This window comes from Tamandua tetradactyla, chromosome 2, assembly GCF_023851605.1.
Source record: "Tamandua tetradactyla isolate mTamTet1 chromosome 2, mTamTet1.pri, whole genome shotgun sequence".
NCBI lineage: Eukaryota > Metazoa > Chordata > Mammalia > Pilosa > Myrmecophagidae > Tamandua > Tamandua tetradactyla.
The window spans coordinates 150,178,680-150,205,869 of record NC_135328.1 but is presented as its reverse complement, the minus strand read 5'-3'; the positions used below and the strand labels follow the sequence as shown (position 1 = coordinate 150,205,869).

Below are 27,190 nucleotides of genomic sequence, written 5' to 3'. Positions count from 1 at the left end.
GGAGCTGATTAAAATAGACTGATTAACTGATAATGATTAATTTTCTAACTAAACAGCTGGCCAGGGAGATTTTTCACTGACTGTCTAGGATATGTCATCACGAGAAAAAATAGCCACATGCATGTTCGAAACACTTGGCGCTGGTTGAGAAAAAAATACAAAAGTCTCTGTGTCATCACCAACCAAAAGTTTGTCTAATTATAGGACAGACAGTGCTGTTGAAAGGAAGGTGCGGGGTGAAGGGGGGCAGGCAGCTTCCTGTGAACACCTAGCCACAGTTTATAGAGGCAAGCACATGCGACTGGTCTCACTTCTGTTTTCTTTTCTAAGCAATTGAACTTTTTTATTGGTATTCATAGAATTAATATAGAACAACACAATTGTCGTAGGTTGTTCACTTTTATATCATCATATATGTCATCTAATCTCCTTATATTCAGAGTGGAAATGGTGGTGAGAAAGGGGTATCCAAATGGTCTAAAATTGATGTCAAGTCATGTAAGGCACAGGTGACAAAGAAGAGGGGAATAGAACATTTGGCAACTGTTACCTACTCTGCCTAAAGATCTTTCCAAAAAAATAATTACAAAGAAGGGAGAAAAGATGATTCCTCTAGCCATTCCTCTCTTGGCAGTATTAACTTGCAGGTTTTGTAGCAAGTGCCCTTAACTCAGAGGGATTTATAGAGAGAGCAAGTGATGAAGCCTTTAACCTAATTCTGCCCATGACCTCAACAGTTGAGAAAAGGCTGATAGAAGCCATGGATTTCTTGTCTCATCCTTAATAAACTCTCCTTACAAAAGGGTAAATGACATCACAGTGGTCAATAGAGAAGCAACAGTCCCCAAATCTTAAAAAGCCCAAAACTAAAACCTACGAAAGAAATCTATGCCTATTTTTTGAACTTTCTAATAATTATTAAATGTCTCTGGCTCTGAGAGAGGATGTGCTGTCCTTTAAAAAAATTTTTTTAGAGCAGTCTTAGGTTTACAGAAAAATCACTCAGAAAGTATAGAGTTCCCATTTACTCCCTCCCCCAGCTCCACCCATAGAGTTTCCCTTACTAGTAGCATCTTGAATTAGTGTGGTACTCTTATTGCAATTGTTGAATCAATATTGATATGTTATTAGTAATTAAAGCCCATAGTTTACAGTAGGGTTCACTCTTTGCATCGTACAGGTTTGTAGGTTTTGACAAATGCATAATGTAAGCATCCCCCATTACAATATCATACAGAATTGCTTCACTGTCCTAAAAATGACCTGCGCTCCTCGGTCTTCTCCCCCAGAACCGCTGAGGACCACTGATCTTTTTATTGCCTATATAGATTTGCCCTTTCCAGAATGCCACATAGTTGGAATCATACAGTATGATGGCTTCTTTCATTTAGCAATATGCATTTAAGGTTCCTCCATGTTTTTCATGGTTTCATACCTCATTTCTTTTCATTTTGGAATAATAGTCTGTTGTATGGATATACATAGTTTGTTCGTCCATTCACATATGGAAAGGCATGTTGGTTGCTTTCAATTATTGGCAATTACAAATAAAGTTGCTATGTGCTTTCCTTTTAAGATGTTCTTATAATATTCTGATTCAGTAAAATGGGACAGAATCTTGACAAGATTAAACAAACCAATAAACAAGCTAATTAAGGATCAGAGGCCACCATCTGAGTGGGCCTGAAGAGTTGTGAAAATAGAAAATCTTCCCTGAGTGCTTTCAAAATTCTGATCACCATACGACAAAAGGAGGGTTACCAGGCTACAATCAGAATGTTCTGGCCTCATCAACAGCTGGGCAAACTCTTGTCCTCCTAATAGATCCATCATACCTGGATGAATGCATTTATAATAAGATTTACATCTTATAAAATAATAGACGTTCTACATGTCCTGTATGCATTTTTGGCTAAGGTAGCTACAACTGGTTTTAAGATATCAGCAATCATTTGATAGGAGGTGAAAGGCAAAATTCCTTCTGTAAGGCACTGGGAGTAAAGTTTTAAATATTCCTCTGCTGCTGCCAGGTACCTAAAAACTTTGAATGCCCCAGGATACTCTTCTCAGTTTCTTCTCATCCAAGCCCAAGTAAGAGCTCTGGAAATTCTGGCAAATATTCAATGGTAACGAGCCAGTCTGAAATAGCCATCCTGAGGATTTCTCCAGAGAACCGTCAGGAAGCCCATAATCTGTGATGCTAATCCCCAAAGCATAGGCACGGGAAACTCCCTGTGATTTTTCTATACAACACCATCCGGTTCCAGTGCATTGGTTCCAAGTAAATTTCTCAAGAAATTTCTCACTTGGATTTGTATCTTAGAAAACAGGCCACAGGAAGGTGAGTCACTCATTCCTCAATCAGTCCCTTCGAGTCCCATAAATCTTGTGGTTGTGCTCTCCAGAGATGCCTGACTTTGCCTTCAGATATGAGGAATGCCTTCAAAATAAAGGATTTAAAGGAGAAACCAGACGTCTGATCTAGTAACTCTAAAGTGTGGACTCTGAGAACTTGCTAGAAAGGCAAACTCTTGGGCCCCACTTCAGACCTCCTGAACCACAAACTCTCTGCAATCTATGATTTGATGGGCCTTCCGGGCGATTCTGGTACACACTCAAGTTCAAGAACAGCATGGACCTTGACGATCATAATAGATGATAAAGAGTATGCTGAGATATTTCAGATGATGCCATTGTTTATAACTTCGGAATTAAATTGATAGAGACTAAAAATCCTAAAAAAAAGCCTTTTTTTACTCTTCTTATATTAAGAAGGGTATTATATTTATAATATATAATAATACTCATATTTTACTCTTCTATATTATTTATATTTATAAAGCATATTATATAGATTATATAATTGTACTTTATTATAAAGTACTTATATTTTTTACTCTTCTATATTAAGAGTATAATTTGCCATTATTACAGTGCCTAATATACAGAAAGCCCTCAAGAAATAGATTTTGAATGGGTATTTGAGTGAGTGAATGAATGAACAAATGGAACACTCCATTAAAAATAAAAATGATGATGTTAAAAACCATTCTTTAAATAAATAATAGGGGGGTTTGGGGGTATGGGTGTTTTGGGTGCTTTTTTACTTTTATTTTTATTCTTATTTTTAGTGTTTATGGAATAATGAAAATGTTAAAAAACCAGTTGTGATGATGAACGCAGAACTATATGATGATTCTATGAGGCACTGATTGTATATTTTGGATGATTATATGGTATGTGAATATATCTCACTAAATATATATGAGAGGGTGTTCTAGTTTACTAGTTGCCAGAATGCGATACACCAGAAACGGAATGGCTTTTTTTAAAAGGGGAATTTAATAAGTTGCTAGTTTACAGTTCTAAGGCTGAGAAAATCTCTTATGGTCCTCTGTGCTGGTTTGAAAGGATGTATGTACCCTAGAAAAGCCATGTTTTAATCAAAATCCCATTTCATAGGCGCAGAATAATCCCTATTCAATACCGTATGTAATTAGATCATCTCCCTGGAGATGTAACCCCATCAAGAGTGGTTGTTAAACTGGATTAGGGAAGATGTGTCTCCACCCATTTGGGTGGGTCTTGATTGTTTCTGGAGTCCTATAAACGAGGAAACATTTTGGAGAAAGAGCAATTCAGAGTCAGGCAGAGCAGAACGACATAGCCACGAGAAGCAGAGTCCACCAGCCAGCGACCTTTGGAGATGAAGAAGGAAAATGCCTCCAGGGGAGCTTCATGAAACAGGAAGCCAGGAGAGAAAGCCAGCAGATGATGCTGTGTTCGGCATGTGCCCTTCCAGCTGAGGGAGAAACTCTGACTGTGTTTGCTATGTGCCCTTCTATTTGAGAGAAACCCTGAACTTCATTGGCCTTTTTGGACTGAGGTCTTTTTAAGTGTATGCTCCAAGTTGCAATGATATGTAATATGACTTTCATAGACTTGGACTCTGTTTTCTTCAAGAAGATATTATATCTAAATTTCTAAAATAAATGGTCTTCACTTCTCTCTACTTATCGAAGTCAAATTTTTCTTACAGGAGCCTGGGAAGTAAATTTGGACAAATGAAAAATGTGAGGATTTTTTCCCCTATCACCTTGGTAACAGGTAGAATCCTTGCTGGTTGACCCCACCATGCTCCCATGTAAAACTGCCATAATTATGCCTTTCCTTGTCCTCACACGCATGAACCTTCTTGCATCTGGGTGATGGTTGCCCGCATCAAACTTGAGACTACACAGCAGATACCGATCTACTCTTGTTCTTAGGCAATGATTCTTAACCTCAAAACTGACCATCTATTGGAAAGACAAATATACAGTGAATCTATCTCTCCTCTCTTAGACTTGATTTTCATGGTGCAAAGGAAGGGAGATATAGCCCTTCCCAAAGTTGGCTGTAAATCCCTATTCTACAGCATGAAATTCTAAAGGAGGGACAAAGTCACTTGGAAAGCAAACAGTGAGTTGGTTTGAGAACGAAGTTTCAGAAGGCGATTATTGTGGTAGTTTCACTGATATGACAGACTTGTATGCGGACTCCAAAGATGATATCTCAATAAAGTCCTTCATTCATAGAGCACATGAGAGTAAATCAATGACACACAAGCAAGTGCTAGGGAAGGGACAATCATGGACAATGGGAGAATGCATGTTTGGCAAGTGCTTCTAGGTTAAATCAGAACCCACATCTGGCCACAAGATCATGCCAAATTTATTAGGAAGCAGAGCCTGGAATGTCCCTCCAGCACATTAGAATAAACCCTTCTTAAGAGAATCTTTAGTGACTGTCTTTTGTTTCTTCGGCCTATCACTTGTTCTCTAAATTATCTCCCGGCCTCAGCACCACTATTACTCTTGCATACGCTCCACCTGCTTAGCCTTCCCCTGCCATACCTCCTGCTACTTCCTCTTTCCTCACTGACTCTTTTATTTCCCATTATTCCTGAGCAGATTTTCTTGATATCCTGCAACTACAATGAAAGGATTCCGTCCACATCCCAAGCACAAAGAGCTGCTTACTTGCTAACCTCCTCGAGAGGTATTTTCCCTCCTGAAAAGCCCTTTTCGCCCTCATGCCTCCTCTTCCTGTCCACTGCATGTGGCCGAGTGCTCAGATCACTGTTCCGTGGTCTGTTCCCTACCGATTCCTGGAGGAAGAACCTTGTCTGTGGTTTCCTTATAAAATCTTATAGACTGGCTGACTCATTCAGTCACTCAAAAGAGCTATTGTTGCATCATCCTTCTTTATTCTCCCAAACATGCCAATTAAAGTAATAATGACAGTAATATCCCAGTGAGTCATTAGAACATCTTACTTATTTTGTTGTATCTCCAATTTACTTCTTGAATTTACATGGGTGTGCATGTAGCTTTGAATTCTAAAATTAAAGATACACCATTTCTTCTGTTTAAGCAATTGAATAGACCAAATAATTTTCTACAGCATATGGGTTTCTAGATTTTCACATCACCCAAGAAGGAAGAAGGATTTATTTCTAATAACTTAGAAGGACAAAATTGGAATGGATCTTTGCACTCATTGGATCTATTTTACAGACACTGAAATGGAGGCACAGAGATGTTAACAAGCTTGTTTGAGGTCACACAGTAAATGGAGGAGCGGGACTTGAACTCAGAGCCTGTGCTTGCAAACACACACTTTACTAATTACAGAAAACATCCATGGACTTTGTAAGCTGTAAAGCACTATCTAAAAGGAGGGTATTTATTCATAAAATAATTATGAATAAGTAAGAATAAAGAAAATCTACCGGTTATCTCAGAGGCACTGCAGGGAGGTTATTCTGAATGCTTGAAGTAAATGAACTGGGAGTTGGCTAAACTCGTGAAAATCTTAACAGTCCTGAGAATTTAGGAGGAGAGGAAGCAGACACTGATCGGGGTTGGAGGAAGACTATGTGGCTCATTCAGGTCACCTGAGCTAGGTGGGAAGGGATATGGCATTAGGACAGCGCTGCTTGGAGTTAAGGTGAATCATCAACAATCTTGTTAAAAATGCAGACTATAATTTAGCACGTTGGGATTTGAATCTGCATTTCTAATAAGCTCCCAGATGCTGCTGCTGCTGCTGTTCCATGGGTTCCATACCGAGACGCAATGATTTAGGGGATTCTGTTTGAGAAGCAAAAATGTAAAAGGAGAGGTCTTTGACCTGAGCTTGGAGCCAGGGCCCCAAGGCTGGAGCCCCAGGCCTGTCATGGCTCTGTGGAGTGTGGGCACAATGGTACCTCATTCTCTATCTCTGAGCCTCAGTTTACTCATTGTAAACTGAAGAGAGTTGTCCAAGATGATCTCCCTGATTGCTGAAGTCCCATTAAACTGGAATGTTCTATGATTCAGAACCCTATCAGGGATCAGCAGGAATAATGGAGCAAGGAAAGCCGGCAGAGAGAGTTGTTTAATTTAGATGGATGGATCTGTGCACCACCTGGCCAGGCAGGGGGGCTTCTAATTTTCATTATCCTGTCCCAGACCACTTGCCCATTCCTTTGACATTTTCTTGAAGCACATGGTCCCAATTTTTCCAGCCTCTCAATACCACTTGATCCTCTCCCTACCCTACCTCCTTGCAGCCATCTGTTTCCCCTCGCTCTCTTGCAGCTGACCTTTTCCTCGCCCTGGTTATGGCATCATCCTCACCCCTTTCAGAGCCTTATCTATGAGAACTGATTATAATTACAGTGCATTTCTACTTTTTAGCAAAGCATTTCAATACTGCTCTATGCCATCATTTTGCTGATTTCACACAAGCTCTTTAAAGAATATGATATTGGTGGGTTGAGAGGGTGAGCCTTGCCCTTATCTGAAATGATGTCATCAATTCTGTAGAAAGGATTTCAAGTCTGTAAACACCTACATACAACCTGGTCAAGTGTGGAACCATATTAAAAGAGGCACCCAGGAGATTCAAGATGAGAAATACAGCTGTCACTAAAATGGCTATGAGAAATTTAGGAATTTAGATTCGTAGTCCCATGCTATGTCAGAACAAAAATATGATCTCATCAAATCAAATACCTCCCCCCTGTGCCTCAATTTATCTACCTATAAGAAGAAGGAAAACACCATTTACCACCCACCTGCCTCACAAAGCTATCTGGAGGATTAAGAAGACAGTTCAGTAAAGTGTACCTGCCAAACGAAAGAAGCTACAGGACAGTTTTTCTGTAGCTATTATAATTCTCTACTCCAATCATCATACAGTAAAGTTTTCTAATCTCAAAAACAAGTAAATATGTTTGCATCAGTAACTGGCTTTAGTACAACACATGGGACCTTCTCCAAAGTTTAGAATTTTAGAAGAAAAAGAAATATAGGTTTCAATGAATATTCCATATGAAAAAAAAAGTGCAAGATTTCCAAATCCTGTGGAAAAACAAAATCTCCCACCCTTCATTCCCTCAAAATTAGACCCTTCAAAACTTTATGGTATTTCCCCAAATACCACAATTTTGAATTCTAACATCTGGCTTCCAGCGCTTCCAGGCTGGGTTTTTTTTTTTTAAAGAGACAATCAGGAATTCTGACATTCTGAGCCACTAGCCTGTATCTGTGTGGGAGACTCACTGCCTATCCTTCCCTGGCTTCAGTGAACATGAGTTGATTCTGGCTTTTCCCCCTAACAAGGAATCTTCCCCAACCCCCACTTTTTTTTTTTTTTGTAACTTCTAGAATGTCATTTTTTTTTTCAGAAGCCTTTGTCTCTTCCAGAAGGTATTGCAGACTTGGTGGAACTCCTCTCCCCTCCCCTACCCCTGGCTTTAGCTTGGGCATAAACTTCACAGAAAGGCTAGACGTCAGCAAGATTCCCACTGGACAAAAGGCTGCTATGTCCTCAAGTGGCTCCGAGAGAGGCGTGAGAGTGCCTGGAATTTCCCTACAGTTCCTTCCTTGTCCACCCACCTGGGCCCAGGCTTTTAGAACTGGGCCCTCTAACCAAGGCACGTCAGACACAGCGATGTCTGGGCCAGGGGATGTGACAGGAGAGTCAGCCAACAGGATAGGGAAGCTGGAGGGAGGGCTGGATGACGCCGACAATCTGGGGAAAGAGAATATGATTCTTAGAGAACAAGAAGTGCTCCCCACTCCTGAGAGCCCAGCTCAGGCTGCTCAGGGCCTGAGTCGCTCTAGCGGGTTGAACCGTGCTCCCCTCACTCCAGATACATACATTCAAGTCCCAAACCCCAGCACCTGTGAATATGACATTATTTGGAAATACAGTCTTTACAGATAGAATCAAGTTAAAATGAGGCCCACCAGAGTGGGCCCTAAATCCAATATGACCCATGTCTTTATAAAGAAAAGTGAGAAAACTATGGACACAGAGACGCAGAGAGACATAGAAGAGAACACCATGTGGAGACAGAGGTGGGTGGGGGGTGTGGTGTGGGTGGGGCTGGAGTGAGGCTGCCCCAAGCCAAGGAATACCTGGGGCCACCAGAAGCTGGATGAGGCAAGGAAGTCTCCTCCCCTACTGACTTTGGAAGGCACATGGCCCTGCTGACACCTTTATTTCAGTCTTCTAGCCTCCAGCACTATGAGAGAAAACATTTCTTTTGTTTGAAACCACCCAAGTTGTTTGTCACAGCAGCCTTTGGAAACTAAGGCACTGTCCCAGAGCATCAGGATGGCGGGCAGTGCTGTGCAGTGGCTAATACACAGGGGGCAATACCACATGGACCTGATTCCCAGTTCTGGTCACTTCATCTTTGGCAAACCAATTTCCTCTCTGAGTACTGGCTTTCTCATCAATAAAATAGGGATATTAATAATGTCTAAACATCAAGGAGTAGCTGTGGTATTGCATGTGATAATATAGCTAGAGAACTTAGCATGATGCTTTCAACAAGAAAAGCACTTCAATGAAAAATAACTGTTAATATTATTCTACTTTTTCACTGTGGACCAACACAAAGGAAACAGGGAAATCTCACACAGAGTATCCTTTATTTCATGAGCACAACTAAATGCTTAGCTGGTGCATGGCAGAGAAAGTCTAAAAGAAAAGGGGCATTATAATAGCATAAAAAGCATAATAGCATCAACGCTGGCAAGAACAGGGCAGCAGAGGAGAGAAGAGGGTAAAGGCGGAAAGGATTCTCACCCAGGCAGGTGTAATTCATCTCTAAACAGAGCTCCAGGGCCCAGGAGAATGCTCACAGGACAATGAAATGGTCACTGCAAATGAAAACTGCACAAAGGATAAACTGGGGTAATTTTAGTGGCACATGACTATGGAGATACAATAAGAATTGGGGGAAGAAATCAGAAAATGTCCCCTTCTAAAGAAAGAGAACTGGCAGAAAGCAATCAAATGAGCCACCATGCTAGCACCGCCTTTCCTTTTTCTTAATATATTCAGCAATGTGGACAATTAGTGTAGGTACTCAGTGACTGGGAGTGTATGGGAGGTTTGAATTTGTATCACCACAGGTTAATCATAGTCAAAAGACAAATCATTAGGTGAAAAAAATAAAATAATCAAATTTCAATGGGGTGGACCACGGTGGCTCAGCAGGCAAGAATGCTCACCTGTGATGCCAGAGGACCCGGGTTCAATTCCCAGTGCCTGCCCATGTTAAAAAAAAAAAAAAATTTCAATGCAAGTTTACAGTAAATATTGCCAGTAGCCAATAGAAATATTTAACATAAAATGAAGCTAATATGGCTAAAAAAATATTCATGCGGTAAAAAATCAAATCACCAGGAAAACTGTCTTAGGAGAAATAATAGTTCTGTAAGAAAATTCATAATCGGCAGTATTCGCAATATAAAAAAACTAATTATTAAAACAAATCTCAGTTATACATTTTATGCAAAAAAGAAATTTTGCCAATGAAAATAATTTTAGTAAAACTAAAATGGAAATGGGAAAAAAAAGTGGAAGTCGTTTGTGCCATACAGAAAATTGATAATGGTCTTAAATTGCCTTACTGGTGTTCTCCTCAGAGAGCATTTTCTTCAACAAAAATCCATCAACATTGGTAAAATTCCAATTCAAATTTTTCTACTCTTTTTTTTTTTTCTTTTACCCCAGAGCCCAAATGTCACTGGGGTAAAAAACACCAGCAAGTCAAATTGGTGGATCTAAACATCCCGTTCTCATGAAAATTGTATTTTTCCGGACGGTATCAGAAATGTGCTGCTGACAGTCATATGTTTCCCCAATACCAGGAAGTTGTTGTATCATTTCCTTAAAAAATCTCACCTAGAAGACTCCATATCAGGATTAACTTAGGAAATAACAGAAAAATAAACTTTAATTCTGGAAATAGTGATTGGTTCTGCCTATTACAAGAAAAGTTACTGGATGATGAGAATTAGCTCAAAGTTGGGGGGGGGGGGGCACTGTGACTACAGAATTGGTATTTTAGTCTCTAAAAGGTAACCTGCCACAGGACAGGTGATTTTTTTTTTTAGAACATCCAGCTGCTTCCTTTGAACTGATTCCATCCTTACCAAGGAAACATTTGACACTGACTTGGTCTCCAGGCCACTGTGACCCCAGGAGAGATTCCCAAATAGCTAGCATTGCTTTTGGAGCCTTTTAAAAGGCCCAAATTCAAATTTCGCCTGTCACAACCTCCCTGTGTTGACTTCTCTGGTCTCGGGGTGGGGAGAGAATGCAAAGGGAAGACAATACATGGGACGCAAAGCAGAGTCAGGCTGCCACCTTCCCCTACCTTGATCTCTGGAAATGGACATCCCTAATTGAAATGAATTACATCATCTGATACTGTGATCTATATAGTCTCTCGAATTTTCTTTTAACTACATATCTGTTCATCCCTGGCTGAACTGAAACGGTTGAGGTCTTAAAACTGTACAGTTTCAGAATGGCCCTCCAGGGAGCCCAGCTGGGCCTTCTCCAAATTCCTGCTGCTATTGTTTGATGACTTTCTAGCATTGCTGTTGGGAGAAGTCGTTTAAAAAAAAGAAGTATAAAGGCATTTCAAGAGACTTGTAACTGACTCTAAAATACACAGCAGTCTTCCTCACCACCTCCTCCTTTAGAAGTCTGAAGACAGGAAGAAGTTGTTAAAAACCCTTGGTAAAGCTTCAGTGAATTCCTAACATTGCTGGTTAGTCCCTATCCTGGGCCTCTATAAGTACGGGATAGACAATGGATAATTAGAATTGATAACTCCAAGAATAAAAAGTTCCCGAATCTAATTTTTAATTTTTCCCTCTTTAGTTAGAGAGCACAAAATAAAAGTGCTAAGATTTCATGGCAACATCATATTATTTTCCACAGCCTTGTAGTAGGTGCAGGGACTCTGTGATGAAGAGTCAGACCAGCAACGGAAAGGAAAGCACGCTCCTCCAGCAGTCCATCTAAAGACAGCCAGGCAGCATCCTAAAAGACGGTGTACCAGCTCTACCATTTATACCTATAACATCTCAGGTCGCTTCTTATAAGCACCTGTGCTTGCAGAAGGTGAAGCGTGAACAAGGTGGAAAGAAAGGAGAATATAAAACAAAACAAATAAAACCCTACCATGTTCTAAGAACCAACGATGTGCCAAACACCTTCTCTAAAATCTGAAATCCTGGCAAAAACCTTCCAACAGGCATGTCACTACTCCTTTACAGATAAGAAGATGAAGGGCTGAGGTTTAGAAAAACATACAACCTCTCCAATATGATGCAATTAGAGAGTGTGAGCCAGGAGTCAAATCCATGTCTGGTAGACTCCAAAATTATTCTCCTACTGTCTCCTTTTTATCCTCCTTCCCATCCTCTCTCCTCTCCTCCTCCTTTTTTCCTCCTTACAGACTTACTGAGCTATAATTCATATACAATAAAATTCACCCATTGTAAGTGTACAACTCAACGATTTTTGGATAATTTATTGGGCTGTGCAACCATCACCACAACCTAATTTTAGACCACTTCCATCACCCCAAGTTCCCTCATGCTTGTCTGCTGTCTATTCCCAGCCCCAGGCAATCACTGGTCTGCTTTCTGCCTCTAAAGGTTTGCCCTTTCTGAATATTTCATGTAAACAGAATTATACAATGTGTGCTCTTCTGCATTTGGCTTCTTCCACTTAGCACAAAGGTTTTAAAGGTTCATCCATGTTGTAGCCTGCATCAGTATTTAGCTCCCTTGTACTGCTTAAAGTATTTCACTCTGTGGATATAACACATACTGTTTGTTGATGGACATATGTTTCCACTGTTTGGCTATTAGATATAATGCTGTTATAAGCATTCCCATACAAATTTTTGGGTGGACATATGTTTTCATTTCTCTTGGGTATATACCTGGGAGTGTATTTCCTGAGTCAAATGGTAACTCTATGTTTAACTTTTTGAGGAATTTTGGAAAACTGTTTTCCAAGGTGGCTGTATCATCTTCTAGTCCCACTGACAATGTTCCCCAGCACTTTCGCCAACACTTGTTATTGTCTGCCTTTTTAGAGCCATTCTATTAGGTGTGAAGTGGTATCTCACTGGAATTTTGATTTTTATTTCCCTCAAGACCAATGATATTGAATAATCTTCCATGTGCTTATTGGTCTGGAACATATTTTCTTTAGGAAATGTCTATTCAAGTATCTTGCCCATTTTTAAATGGGTTGTCTGTCTTTTTAATGTTGAGTTGTAAAAGGTCTTTATGTGTTCTAGATACAAATCCCTTATCAGACAAATGATTTTAAAATATTTTCTCCCAGTGTGTGGCTTGTCTTCTCATTTCATTAATGATGTAGTTTGAGGCACAAAAAATCTAATTTGATGAAGTTCAACTTATCAATCTTCTCTCTTTTAGACTGTGCTTTTGGTATTATATCTCAGAACTCTTTACTTAAGCCAATGTCCTGAAAATTTTCTCCTGGGCTTTTCGTCAAAAGCTGTATAGATTCTGCATTTAAGTTTAGGTTTATGATTCATTCTGAATTAATTTTGCCATATGGTATGAGGTAAAGATTCAAAATCATCCTTTTTCCCATGGACATTTAAATGGCCCAGCACCATTTACAAAAAGACCATCCTTTCCTGAGTGAATTGTCTAGATACCTTTGTCAAAAATCAATTCTCTGTAATGTAAGTGGTTATTTCCATGCACTAGAATCACACTGCCTGAATTACTGCAGCTTGATAATAAGTTTTGAAATTGGGCAGTTAGTCTTCTAACTTTGTTCCTTTTCGAAGTTGTTTTGCTTATTCTGAGTCCTTTACATTTCCATGTAAATTTTAGGATCATCTTGTTAATTTCTACTAAACAGCCTGCCAGGATTTTGACAGTGACTGCATTGAATCTATAGATCAATTTGTGGAAAACAGCCATTTTAACAGCATTAAGTCTTCCAATCTGTCTCTTTATTTATTTAGATCTTTAATTTCTCCCAGCAATGTTTTACAATTTTTAGCATATGACACTTCAGAAAAGAAATAAAGAAAAAAGAGAATAAACTCATACACCCATATCCCTTACCCCTCCCTCTCATTGACCACTAGTATTTCCATCTCCCAACTATTTTACCCTTCATCCTCCCTATTATTTATTTATTTTTTATCCATATTATTTTATCCATCTGTCCAAACCCTGGATAAAAGGAGCATCAGACACAAGGTTTTCACAATCACACAGCCACACTGTGAAAGTTTTATCTTTATACAATCTTCTTAAGAATCAAGGCTACTGGAACACAGCTCAACAGTTTCAGGTACTTCCCTCCAGCCTCTCTAATATATCATAAACTAAAAAGGGGTATCTATATAATGCATAAGAATATCCTCCAGGATAACCACTCGACACTGAAATCTCTCAGCCACTGAAATTTTATTTTGTCTCATTTCTCTCTTTCCCCTTTAGGTCAAGAAAGCTTTTTTAATCCCATGATGCCTGGTCCTGGCTCATCCTGGGAGTTCTGTCCCATGTTGCCAGGGAGAGTTACACCACTGGGAGGCATGTCCCATGGAGTGGAGAGGGCAGGGATTGAATTGGCTTAGAGAGAGCAGACACTTCCGAGCAACAAAATAGCTTCTTTGTGGGTGACTCTTAGGCCTAATTTTAAGTAGGCTTAGCTTATCCTTTGTAGGAATAAGTTTCATAGGGGTGAACCTCAAGATTGAGGGCTCAGCCTATTGATTTGGTTGTCCCTTCTGCTTGAGAGAATATGAGAAATTCTCCAAATGGGAAAGTTGAATATTTCCTCCTTTCTCCCCAGTTCCCCAAGGGGAATTTGCAAATATTTCTTTATCCACTGCCCAAATTACTCTGAGATATATCAGGGCATCACACTAACCTGGACAAACCAATAAAATCTCATGCCCTATTCAGGATTCCATGTACTTATGGTGTTCAACCAAACTGACCCCACATGTTAAATTAGGTAATGCACTACCCAAAATACGTATTTTGCACCAAATAAACATCCCTCCTTTTGGTCTCACACAGAAGTTTAAAATATGGCCAATATCATTCTTTAACCTGTATTCTCATCTACCTTAGTCCTAGCCAGATCAGCTTCCTTCATATCTCCAGTTGAAGTCTGATTCCTTTTTCAACTTTTAAACAGTTCCTGTATGGGGTACTGATGACGTAGCTCTAACTCTGAGTCTCAGCTATCACATAAATACCTGAAGTTTCTGGGAACAACCAGGTGATATATAAAAAGCTCAGTATCTCAGAATTTAGAAATAATACTTACAATCCCTGCATATGTGTCACTGCTGCAACAGCTTACAATCTAGGACTCTTTACAATAACCATGCTCTCAACTTTAGTTCATCAAATTTTTACATTATAGTTCGTCCATATGAGTGAGACATGATAATATTTATCTTTTTGTTTCTGGCATTTCATTCAACATACATCTTTAAGGTTCATTCACCTAGTTGCATGCCTCACCACTTCATTCCTTCTTGCTCAGTAGTCCATTGTATGCATACACCATAGCTCCCCTTCCATTCCTCAGTCATTGTACCCTTAGGCCATCTCTATCCATTGTGAATCATGAACACTGCTGCCATAAACACCAGTGTACAAACGTCCATTCCTGCCTCATACTCAGTTCCTCCAGGTATATACTGAGCAATGGGGTTGTTGATATTTTGATTGTTGGCTGTTATTGTGTTTAAATACAATTGATTTTTATATAATGATCTTGTACTCTATGACCTGGTCGAACCTGTTAATTCTAGCAGTTTGTGAATTCCTTAGGATTTTCTACATACAAGGATCTCGTTAATTGTGAATAATGACAGTTTTACTTCTTCCTTTTCAATATGAATGACTTTTTAATTTTTTTGGCCAATAAACTGGTTAGACCCTCCAGAACAATATTGAATGGTGGCTATCCTTACCTCGGACCTGATTATAAAAGGAAAGCAGTTCTTCACCATTAAATATGACATTTAAAGTTTTGCATAGATTCCCTTTATCATGAATGGTTGTTACATTTTGCCAGATGCTTTCCATCTATTGAGATGATCAGGTAATTTTTTTTTCTGCCCCTTATTAACCTCGTGTATTACATTAATTGATTTTCAAATGTTAATCCAAACTTGGTTATAGGGTATAATCCATTTCATATGTTGTGAAATTTAGTTTGCTAAAATTTTGTTAAGGATTTCTGTACCAATGATCTCGAGGGATTTTGGTCTGTGGTTTTTTTTTTTTTCTTGTAATGTCTTCGTCTGGCTTTGGTATCAGTGTACTAGTAGCCTCAAAAACTGAGTTAGAAAGTATTCCCTCCTCCTCTATTTTTTTGGAAGAGTCTGTGAACAAAAGGTGAGAATTTTTCTTTAATTATTAGATAGAATTCATCAATGAAATCTGGGCCTGTACTCTGCTTTGTGGGCAGATTTTAAATTGATGATTCAATTTCTTTATTGATTATGGGTCTTGTCAGAGTCTCTATTTCGTCTTGAGTCATGTTTTGCTAGTTTGCGTCTAAGAATTTGTCCCTTCATCTAAGTTGGTTAATTTGATGGCATAAAGTTTTTCATAGTGGTTCCTTATTATCCTGTAACTTCTGTAAAATGTATAGTGATACCCTGCTTTCATTCTTGCCTTTGGTCATTTGTGTCTTCTATTTTTGTTTTTTGCTGGCTTTTAGTATAGCTGAGGTTTACCCATTTTGTTGATCTTTTCAAAGAACTAACTTTTGATCCCACTGACTTCTCTGTTGTTTATTTATTCCATTGATTTCTTCTGTAATCTTTATTCCCTTAGTACTGCTTGCTTTGAGTTTTGTTTGATCTTCTTTTTCTAGGTTTGTAAGGTGTCAGCCTAAGTTAGTGATTTTTCCATGCTCCATTCCAAATCACGTCTGACCCTCAGACAGAGAAGCTGCAGTTTTCATGGCTTACGGGTCCTCAGAGATTCTCCTCACCCACAGAATTCAGGTTGGGGATGGGAGAAGTCCCAGGCACGAAGGCCACAGCCTCCCTCTATTCTTACCCAGCCTAGTTGGTTTTTTTTAATGCATAACCACACCTGAATTTGATCGAATTCCGTAGCCATGACAAAAATGTTTTGGGTAAGGTGATTTGCTGAGCTACACATTTCTGCCATTCTAAAAGTCCTGCCTCTAAAGCCCCTCTTCTTTCCCTCACAAGAAACAAAAGTTTGTTTTCATCCTTTACCCAATCTTGTTCTCTCACAGAATCTATGCTGCTGGTCTTGGGAAAGCTTGGGGGCAGTGTATGTGTGTAGCTGGTATTAAAAAAATACTTAATTTGAAAAATATTGCTCTGAGGTTATCCACTTTAATAAAAAAAAAAACAAAACTGTACTTCACAGTAACTTCCTCTCTCAACTTCTCCAATATTAATAAGAACGAAAGGAAACTTTGTGTCTCTTAGAATCTGAATTTCTAATAGAGAATTCCAGTGGTACTCTTTATCACCTTCTATGTAAGAAAGGCAGAAAATCAGTTCTTAATTCTGCTGATTTTGCTGATACTCTTTCACTAACTGGGAGCATAAAACAGGTTCATGGCAGGTAACTGTGTCACCCCAGGATGGGGGACTGGGCTCTCCACATGGCTTGAATAGAGGATGTTCATGCTTTGTACTAATATAATGTGGGCATAGATCACACATTGTGTATAGGCCCAGCTCTATTCCAAGAAGGACACTGGGCTTTATCCCCCTCACTCTCATAACCTCTAGAACACTGGTGAAGATGCAGAAGACCTGGGTTTTGGGCTCTGGCTCTGCCACTTTGTCCCATTTAAGCTGTTTGGGACTCAGTTTTCTTATTTATAAAATACATATGACAATAAAATCTTCCTTTTGAGGTTGGTCAGATGTGAGAAAATGTGGTGAACACTCTAAGTACATTTCTAAAATTAGTAAAGTACTATAAAATGTAGGGCTTGAAATGATCATGCATTAGCATGCCCTGTCTCAGAATCCTAAGATGTGGTGGTTAAAAACAGAGACCATCTCTTTCCTCTGCTGCTTTTTCCTTTCCCCCAACTATCCTGCCTCAAAACACAAGAAAGCTGCAGCCAGCAGACCATCTACCACAACGTTCCACTAACAACACTTTACTGTTCCCCTCCTAGGCAACAAGGATGAATGAAGGTTGGGGCAGACACTGAGAAAAGGACAGAGCTGTACTTCAGTGCTTGGGGAATGGTAAGATCAAGGAGATGCTTTATATCAAGACCCACATCTGTATCCACATATTCTGTGGCTAACGGAGATTCCTCTAGTGTTAGAGGAGTCTGAAAAGGGACATACACAGAGGAGGATGAATACTGGGAGAGAAACATCTTTGCCCACTGATTCTGCATGCTTAAACTTAATGTTCCCAAACTGAGCCATCACAGTCCTGCTACTCTTGTCAAATTTACCAGTGAACTACAGAAAACCTACACATTCACAAATGTAAACTTCTAAGACCATTTAATAGCAAGAGAAAAAAACCTGATAGCCCTCTTTTTAATTAAAAAAAGGGGGGGCATTAAAAATCTACGGTACAAAAAAAAAGTTTATTGTGTGAGGAATGAGGATTTATTTTAATTTCTTCAAAATGGATTGCCATAAGAATGTTATCCCAAGATTTCAATATCTAAGGAAACATAAAACTATTCATCCCACAAATATATATTTATAATTTTCTTTGTAATACCTTAACAAAAGAAATTCTGGATCCAAGACTGGAAAAATTAGAAAACAGTCTAAGAAGTAACTTTTCGTAGTTTTATATTATGCAATCGAGAATCAGACTGCAATGATTAGAGAGGGGAATAGGAGGGCAGCAAGCTCAAACTGCAGATATTTCACAGCCCGGTCTCTCTCTCAGAGCAAAAATGGACATGGTAGGGTTTCAAAGAAAACTTCCAGAATCAGAGCTCACCGCAGGCGCCTGCTGTAAACGGTGCCGCCAGCCCCCCTCCTCCAGCTCAGCAGCCCTTCAGCCTTACCTCTGGCCACTTTCCATCCCACCTCCTATGCAGGTCATCCTGCCGACTGAGTGAGTGAAGGCCTTAACGGGCTCCGTCCCGGTCCCTCTTCACGCCGGCCACACGCCCGCCCCGCCTGCGCGGGCGCCTCCGCCTGTCCTTCTGCACTGTGGCCGAGCGCAGGCGGGAAGTGACCAGAGGCTAAGGACAGACCTTCAGAGTTACCTATTTCCCTTTCCAGGTCGGCGGCTTCGTCGGGCGTGGCTCGCGGAAGGACCCCGGGGTCGCTGAAGCTGGTGCGCAGCAGGGTCCCCATCACGAAGAAAAACAGGACTCCTCCAACCACGGGGATGGCGGGGGTGATATTCACCGCTAGGTACGGGCAGCTGCCAGGTTGAAGAAGCAGGAGCGGAGGGAAAGAGAAGGAAGCACAACGTTAGCCATCCACCGTAATGGTGTTGTCTTCTAAAAAGCCAGAGGCTTATTTGGAGGAGCGAAGTGGATTCCCATTAAAAATTCATCTTTGCTAGGGGAGAGCTGCAGTTCTCTCTCCTGGAGCTTTGATCCTCCCTCCTTAGCCCAGTAGCCAGAAGAATGAAAATAAGCCTCCGGATAATCAATCGGAGTTGCACAGAGATTGCATAAATATGTGTGCACCATTTGCCCTGTAAACACAGCCCGTATATCTACGTAATACCTTCACCTCTTCCCTGGAATTGCATAATGTAAGACAATACCACTTAGAACTATCATTATCAGACCCAGTCTTTCCTTTCTGGGCCAAATAACTGGGGGATTTTCAGCCAGCTGAAAAGCCAAGGAAAGCAAATTCAGCCACCAAAAGCTAGGTTATCTACAAGAGGTTACAGAGGGATGTAATTGAACTCAGTCCAGTTTCTGGAGTGAATTAAAGGGATTTAGGTAGCTGGATTAGAATCTCATGCTCTCCAGAAGGCACCTGAGCTACCCTTTGATGAGTGTGTTCTAACTCTTTATTCTATGAGCATCTTCTCCCTGTAGTTCAGTCTGACAAGCTAACATGCAGTAGGGCCTGTAAACTGTCAGAACGACATGCCCTTGGGGCAGACTAAAGTCTATGCCAGTCCAGGCAGGGAACCAACCTCTTCCAGGTTGGCCTCCCATCCAGGTGCCCGGGAGCCTGGGCAGTTTCAGCCATCATCACACCTTCACTCACTGTCATTGTTCTTTGACTACCCAGAGATGGGAGGAGGCAGAGGTGATGAAGGCAGATGCCCAGAGCTAGGTGAAGGGCCCGGCTCTGTGCTGGCTGTGGTCAGTCCATTGGTCTCCATATCCAATAGCATCATGGGCATTGAACACAATGCAGAACAATGGAATCATACACTGCCTGTTGTTCAACCTTAATACAGTGCCAGGGTGCCTTTTGTATGACCATCCAGGTAAAAGAGATAATTCCATGGCAGGTAATTTTTAATGATATGCTAGAGTTCAGTTCCTTGATATTAATCCCAGGTTGATACCACTGAGATCGCAGTCAGTGGCTTAAATGATAGATTTGCTGCAATTGATCTTTATCACCAGCTCTTCACAGAGGGACAGGGCTTGCCAGATCACCCATTTTATTGGGGGATATTCTTCCAGGTGCTAAAGACCAACAAAGAGGGGGAGGTAGAGGAGAAAGGGATGGCAGCTTTGCTCAAGACTGGGAGGTGAGCAAAGGGATCTTGAGGGTCTTGTGAGCATGGGGTCAGCACTCCCCATTTGTTCAGTGCTTCTTGGGGAGGTGGTATACCCTCAGGTGGGATAGCAGGAGGGTGCTGGGGGAGCTAAATACCAGAGTCCAGGCCCTGAGGACCACAGGCAAAAGGGCAGCAGAGCTGTGTGGATTCAGACAGTTCTACCTGGAGTGGCTACTAGTAGCTGCAGAAAACCCTGAGCCTTTCCACAGCTCTAAGAACATGGAAAAGCGACCTTAAAAAGGGCTAGAGAGGATTTCCTGCCAGCCAGGTGGAGCATGGCCTCCAAGCAGAATGACCTGATTTAGAGGGATGACAATAAACGACATTTCTAACATCTTTCACCCCTCTTCCACACCTCATCCCCTGCAGACACAGAACAAAACGAACCAACCAAGAAAATGAATGCAATATTGTTACATTGAACCAGCTTGCCAGTTGTGACGTCTCTTCATGGATTTTGTGGGAAACCATAAAAATATGTTAACTGTCATCCCCTCTATCAACATGGCCCCGCACCAAACTCCCAGACGCGGAGAGTTTTTCTGAACCTTCTCAGAGACTCTCAGAGGACAATGAATTTGTCAAGGAGAACAAGGCATAGAGCTTGCTGAGGAGAAAAGGAAACCAGGTGTGCATAACCTAAAACCCCCTTTGTGCAAGTATTCACTAACATTGTGGAAATAACTTTTAAAATCCAAATGATATCTCTCTGTGAAAAGGGGGATCATGGCTATTTTCCTGGTGTTTTCAGGTAAACATTACATAGTTAAGATGATTTAATGAGCTTCTAGCTCTAAAAATGTTGATTTTAATGATTTAAAGTACAGAAAAGTTTTAATTTAAATCAACAAACATTTAAGAAATGGAGGGCCCTATAGCCTGGAAAATAGCACTAAGCTTCTAACCCTGGGTTTTAAAGGGAATATTTTCTTACAGTGGAAATCTACTAGTTCTACAAAAGGAGGGATATTTTAAAAGACCTAACTGCCTAAGCACCCCCTTACATGGACCTGGGCCTTGGGGCCCAGCAAAGAACTTGCATTTCAATTTGAGACATGCAGAGAATAAAGCCTTGTGGGAGATGACCATTTTCTGCTTAGGGATCCAATATAAAGTGGCAACCAAAATCACATTTAGTAATGCATAGAAACTGCAATCCAAAATGTTCTTATGGGGCTGCATTTCAGCTCTATAATACAGTGCACTGAGGTAGGTTACAGAACAGGCACCTTTTCAGGGGGCATGTCTGTTTGTTAAAAGGGGCCCATTTGGACTGTTACATGGGGTTCCTATGAAGAGCAGTTGATAAAGATCAATTGTGGCAAGTCTATTGTTTAAACTGCTGACTGTGATATCGAACTAGGATTAATATCCAGGAAGTCAAACTCCAGAATATCATTAAAAATGATCTGCCATGACATTATCTTTGTTTCTCTTATCATTATATACAAATCAACCTCACATTGTTCTAAGCCTTGATAATGTACTAGAGTTCCCAAACCTAAAATGAATAGCGTCCATATTGATGGCATAAAATTAACCTCTGGTACTAACTGATTTCAATTCATATTTATCAGCCTCAAATGTTTTCTTTTTTGCCATCTAGTTTACTCTGGTGGGGCATTTTGACAAAGCAGCTAAGCAAATAATCAGTTTTATAGAAGAGATTTTCTAGGAAAACTTAAATTCACAATTCAACATAAGATTATTACTGAAAACTCCTATGCAAATAATGGCAGAGAATAAAATTGGCCATTTCTTTTCCTATTTCTCATTATCAGTAAATATGAAGAAGAAAAAAATTGACAGTTGAAAAGTCAAAAGCAGAGAGGGCACAGGAGGGTGTGGTCCCCCTCAGGTCTTTGGAGTTGGTTTTTTGAGCTCATTTAGCTACTCCATGGACATATACTTTGGGGCTGTCAGAAGCATCTTATGAAAGTGACTTAGTGGATCTTGGGTTCTGATGTGTTTTTTCCTGTTGGGTCTTGGGGTCCAAAATGTAATTTGGTTGATTTCAAAGTCTGCCTGTTTAAAGTTGCAAAGTTTGCCTCCCTGGAGCAAGTTGTAGTTAATGAGTGCCTCACCCTAAATTGTTTCAGTTGTCCCAAGCATGCTGGGTGTGTGGCCATGACCTTCAAGGGCCACCTTTGCTTCTCCATGATAACTTTGGAGGACACCCAGTCACTTCCCGTCAAGTACGTCTCCTGCCCTTGGCATCCAAAAATTAGAGATCACAGTGAAGTTTTCTGTCCCCTGGCATGTTCTCAAGGCAGAGAATACACTGTGGTTTAAGTTATTGCCCTTCAGCACAGAGTATTCAGACCTGTCCCAGGAAAGGAGGAAGAGGAGAAGTGTAGTTGACTTGTGAATGCTGATGACCCACCAGGGGCTCTTCTAATTGGGCAGCCAATTGCCTAACATGGAGGAAGCAAGGAAGCGTGATGTGAAGCTGAGATACAACTTTAACCTCCATCTCCCACTGTCCTTTTAACCTGCTCCTGACTCTGCAGGAAAACCCAGGCAGGTGCCCTGACTTCTCTGGTGATAATGGGAAGGTACTAGAAAGTCCTTCAGACACTTTACAGCTCAAACGTTCTCATTTAAGTAATTAAGGACATAATCATTTCAGTTAATCAAAATTTCTATCTTGATTTAAAGTTAATCTTCTCCCCTTCCCCCAGCTGGCTAACTGCTGTTTCTGGCCCCTCTGTGGCTGTGGAATGGAAAGGGAGGCAAGAAAGTGCGTCTTTGAATGATATTGGTATCAGGTGACTTAGTGTTTCCTGGGCGAAGCAAATATTTAAAACTGACTCTCGTGAGGGTTGAGCCTGTGAGTTCTTCAGAAGCCCCACAATGTACCTATGCTCACCTCCTTCCCTCTTCTTCAACAGAGAACACCCACCCTTCCTCACACCTGGGGCTGATCCTTCCACCTGTGCTGTTTTCCATTCCCCAGCCTTTCGCAGACCTCATATCTGACTGCAGTGACTTCCGTGGGCCCTCAGCTCCTTCAGGAGGGAGCTGAAACAGCCACCTAATCTCTCCGCCTTCTTGAATCTGCCCCTACCACTGGGGCCAACTCTGATCACACACGTTTCTGCTCAAAAGCCTTCACTGTTCCTGCCAAATGAACTGCAAGCTCCTTAGCTGGCACCCAGATTCCATCAAGGTTATTCTCCCATATTTCATTCTTATCTTCCATCCCTCCCCCCCCTCCTTCCACGTTTCTCTAGCTCCAATTTCACCTCACAGCCTTCTCAAACAGGCATCTGCTTTTCATCTCTCTCTGGCCCTTCTGTCTGAAGTGTCCTCACCTCCATTTCAGGTTATTAAAGCCTCCACAATCTTCGAGTTTCAGCTCAAATATTGCTCCTCTAACAAAGTCTTTCTTAGCTTACCCACAAGCATAAGTGATTGCCTTTTTTTCTGAGTAGTCATAATGCTTTTGTTTGTTCCTCTCCTGGGGTCCTTGTAGATATTTGTAGATATGCCTCTGATCCCCCTGGATTGAAAGTCCTTGAGGGTGAAGACAGGGGCCCTATTCATCGTTTTGGCTCCCATGGCACCTAGCCCAAGGTACACACGTGCTAGGCACTTGGTAAATAATCGTTGAGTAATTGAGTGAATGGAGTCCATTCATCAAATTTTATTGTAACACAGAAAAGATGAGGCACGCCCAACCAGCCACACCTCAACAACCACAGTGTACCTTGTGTCTAGAACTCACTTCTCTTCTCTTCACAGCTTCCCAAGACCTGTAATTTCCTTCAAACAGCTGCTGAGGATCTGCCCCTTCCGTGAGACTTCCTGGCTCATGAACTTTCCTTAGGTTCACCGAGCTAAGTGTGCAATATGTACATGTTCTGTAAGTGTTAATCAGACTCTCTAAAACACCTCCAAGCCCTAACGATCTAGCAATACTAGGTGTGCTATGAGACTCCCCCTGTCCAGCCAGCCTCTGTTGTGACAAAGGACGATGTGGGGGCTGAGAGAAAAATAACCGGGGCTGTATTTCTGCAGTAAACTATCTGTTGGGTTTCTCTTTGGAATCCTCCACCACTCTCTTCACAAAAGCAGCAGAATTCATGCCCCTGAACAAACAATGAGATGAGTGCTACCCAGACTTCTTCAAACTGCTGCTCAGAAAAAGCAAAAGAAAAAACAGAAGGCACCTGCAGTCCTTCTGGTGAAAGAAAAGGCAGTAAGCACGCCCTGAGAGCTCAGGAGAGTGATAGCCAGGCTTCAGGAAGGAGCTAAAACACTGTGAGCAGCAAAGAAATTCTCAGCTCTGCCTCAGACAACTTGAAAATGGCTTCTTTACATTTGTGCGCAATTGTGGATGGGATCTCCGATTCTGAGTGCCATGTGTGACAAGGAAGACTCCATCCTTGAGGGCCTGGAGTCGATACAAGATGATGATGCAGATGCCAAAGATATAAACACCAAATGGAGTCCTATTTCTGTCTGAAAAATTGTGACCTACATACAACCCAGAACTGCGTGGAAAAGAAATGACAAGCTTCTTAGTCTTCATAAGACTCAATTAGAAAGTGACAGGAGGAAAAAATAAGAATCTGAAGGCAGGCATTTTCATAACATAAAAGAAGTGCACTATATTAGCCCCAGATGAAATAAATGCTAAAATGATGAGGAGGCTTTACAAAGCACCGCCTCCTTTTTCTCTTATATACATTAGTGTGAGCTGTTTGGTTTTGGATATACTTAAATACCTATGTACAAACTGTCCATGCACTTACATTAGAGGTAAAGAAAAGTTTTTTCAGATAATAATTAGAAAATGTAGCAATGCCTGAGACCATGCAATCACTGTATTTTGTTATTTAAAAATAAAAAATATATAATTATTTTACCATCAAACAGATACTGACAATCCAGAATCGATCCTGATATTAATTTTGCATTCACATTTGAGACTAGTGCACAGGTTAAAATATGACATAAAGCAGATTCCTTGGTTGGAAATCCTGGGGGTAAATTAATTTCTTAAACATTTCAGATAGGAAACCTGGATTTCATTATTGGGTAGCCAGGTCTCTCTGTTTTTTCCATAGGACATTCTTTGGGAGAAGATTAGCTTTACTTAAAACAAACAAACAACAATATTAATAAGATGCAGCAGATATTACAACCAGTGGCCACTGGAATAAAAAGTAAAAACTTTTTTTCCATATTGAAGTAATTTATCATTTAATTTTTTGTCTGCAGATGGATACACATACAAGAAATTTCCTCTTAGCTCATGATTCCTAATGACATGCCCATATTTGATATTTTTATTCTGTTCTATATATATGAAAGCATACAGGAGAATAACTATCCTTTATACATAAAATGGGGTATGCACTTGAAGTTTATGCACAGAAAGAAGTGGCCTTGCCTCATTAATGACATCCTTTAACTAAGGGGTTTCTACATTTTCGAAGTCACAAAAATATTATTTTAAATTTCAGATTCTTGATCACCATGTAGTTTCAATAATAAATAGTTAAGGCGAATGATAATAAAATAATCTGAGCCAATGACTCACATATCTGAAATAATAATATAGTAGCAATGTGAGGACTACAGATTGTAAGGGTTGTAATAAAAATTATCTTTTTTCTTTTCACGTGAGTCATCGTAAAGCAAATGTATTTTCCACTTATAGGCAGGGACATAAGAGCATTCGTTTTATGATGTGTTCCTTAATCACATACTTAGAAATAAATGTACTGCTGGAGCACAGAGATTGGAGTCAAATGGGGAAAAAAATAGATTCTGAGACGATATTCATGCACAACTTAAAATTGGGGAAAAAAACCCAGGTGATTTCAGAAAACTCCCAAGAGGATCATTTTCCCTACAAGACACCCCTTAGGGAGCCTGGGGGCACCCAGAGCCCTCTTCTTCTGCATTAGCTACCCTGTATGCACATGGTGATGAGTTTACCCGTACTTGTATAATGGTTGGCATTCCCCTGGGACCAAAAGGGAAAAATAAGACATGAGAAAACTGGAAGGAAAATGCTTAAAACCAGAGAGAGAGAGGTGATGGGTGATAGTAGAATTCCACATATAAACCTGTTGGCTGTAGGGATGACTCACAATCTCATTTAGGGCTCAGTAGGCTCATTTTTGTTCCAGTCTCCTTCTAGCTTTCATGTTGAGAACTGTAGCTCTCAGGCTTACTAAAGGAAGGAGAAAGGTATATCTCACTCTACCAAAGATTCCTCTATAGAATCTGGTCATCCCCAGACCCACCCCAACTCAAGGCAAGAAAAAGAGAATTGACAATGAATCCGAGACTCTAGATTCCAAAGGGGCTGCTGAGACACGAGGGGCGCCCTGGAAGTGTGGCCCTGCATATTTCCACCTCCTTCTCAACTGCCTCCTTTGCTTTCTTCTCTTAAACTGTGATACAGGAACACCAGGGTTTGACTGTTATCTGCCTTCAACATATAAGAGCCCAGGTTCAGATGGAAATCCACGAGAATGACAGGAAAAGGGCTTTTCCCAGTCATACTCTTATAAGAGATTGGATAGACTAGGGTTGAGATGGGAGATAACTTGAATTTTGCATTCTTAAGTAGATGATATTCTATAATTTGAGAAGAGGTTCCTGTGACTCCGCCACCAGGGAGCTGGGGAGGCAGTGAGGGGAGGCTCTCTCCCTCCCAGCTGGGTGGTCCACACACATTCCCAAGTGTGTGGGGCGGAGTCAGCATCACTCTTCTTCAGACCACCCAGAAAGATGCACTCGTAGACCAAGAACCTGAGAATCTGTAGTTTAATAATACAGTGTCCATGATTAACACTAGAAATACAAACAAGTTCTTGTGTGAAATACTTAAAGGTATGATTCGTACAAAGAGTGTTTAAGCTCAGGGTATGGGGGGAAAACTGCTATTCCATGTTATGGGGTATGTTTAATAGGAAAACACCAGCGGTACCACAGCAACAGCAGAGCTAAATAAGGGGGTGGGGAGGGACAAGAGTTAAGAGAAGTTTAGATTTCCTACTTGGTGAGGGTGTGTTTATTGGTTATTTTTTCTCTTAGGAACAATGAAATTATTTAAAATTGAG

At 40.7% G+C, this 27,190-nt stretch overlaps 1 protein-coding gene and 1 long non-coding RNA gene across 7 annotated transcripts in view; one reads left to right on the top strand and one right to left on the bottom strand.

Annotated features, from left to right (window-relative positions):
• The window catches only part of ZDHHC14 (zDHHC palmitoyltransferase 14), a 417,907-nt gene that overhangs the window by 153,238 nt on the left and 237,479 nt on the right, over window positions 1-27,190 (bottom strand). For all 4 annotated transcript variants that reach the window (XM_077149346.1, XM_077149347.1, XM_077149344.1 and 1 more), the window contains one exon: window positions 18,613-18,773. In XM_077149346.1, coding sequence (XP_077005461.1) covers window positions 18,613-18,773 — 161 coding nt within the window. The remainder of the gene's footprint in view (window positions 1-18,612; window positions 18,774-27,190) is intronic.
• On the top strand, window positions 1,762-25,058 carry LOC143674061 (uncharacterized). 3 transcript variants are annotated; one of them, XR_013170841.1, is made up of 6 exons: window positions 1,762-2,341; window positions 4,040-4,073; window positions 17,545-17,617; window positions 18,629-18,763; window positions 20,478-20,736; window positions 23,853-25,058. It is a non-coding gene; the product is annotated as an uncharacterized LOC143674061 (long non-coding RNA). The 3 variants fall into 3 exon arrangements; XR_013170840.1 differs by lacking the exon at window positions 4,040-4,073 and having other exon boundaries at window positions 23,853-25,056; XR_013170842.1 differs by lacking the exons at window positions 4,040-4,073; window positions 20,478-20,736.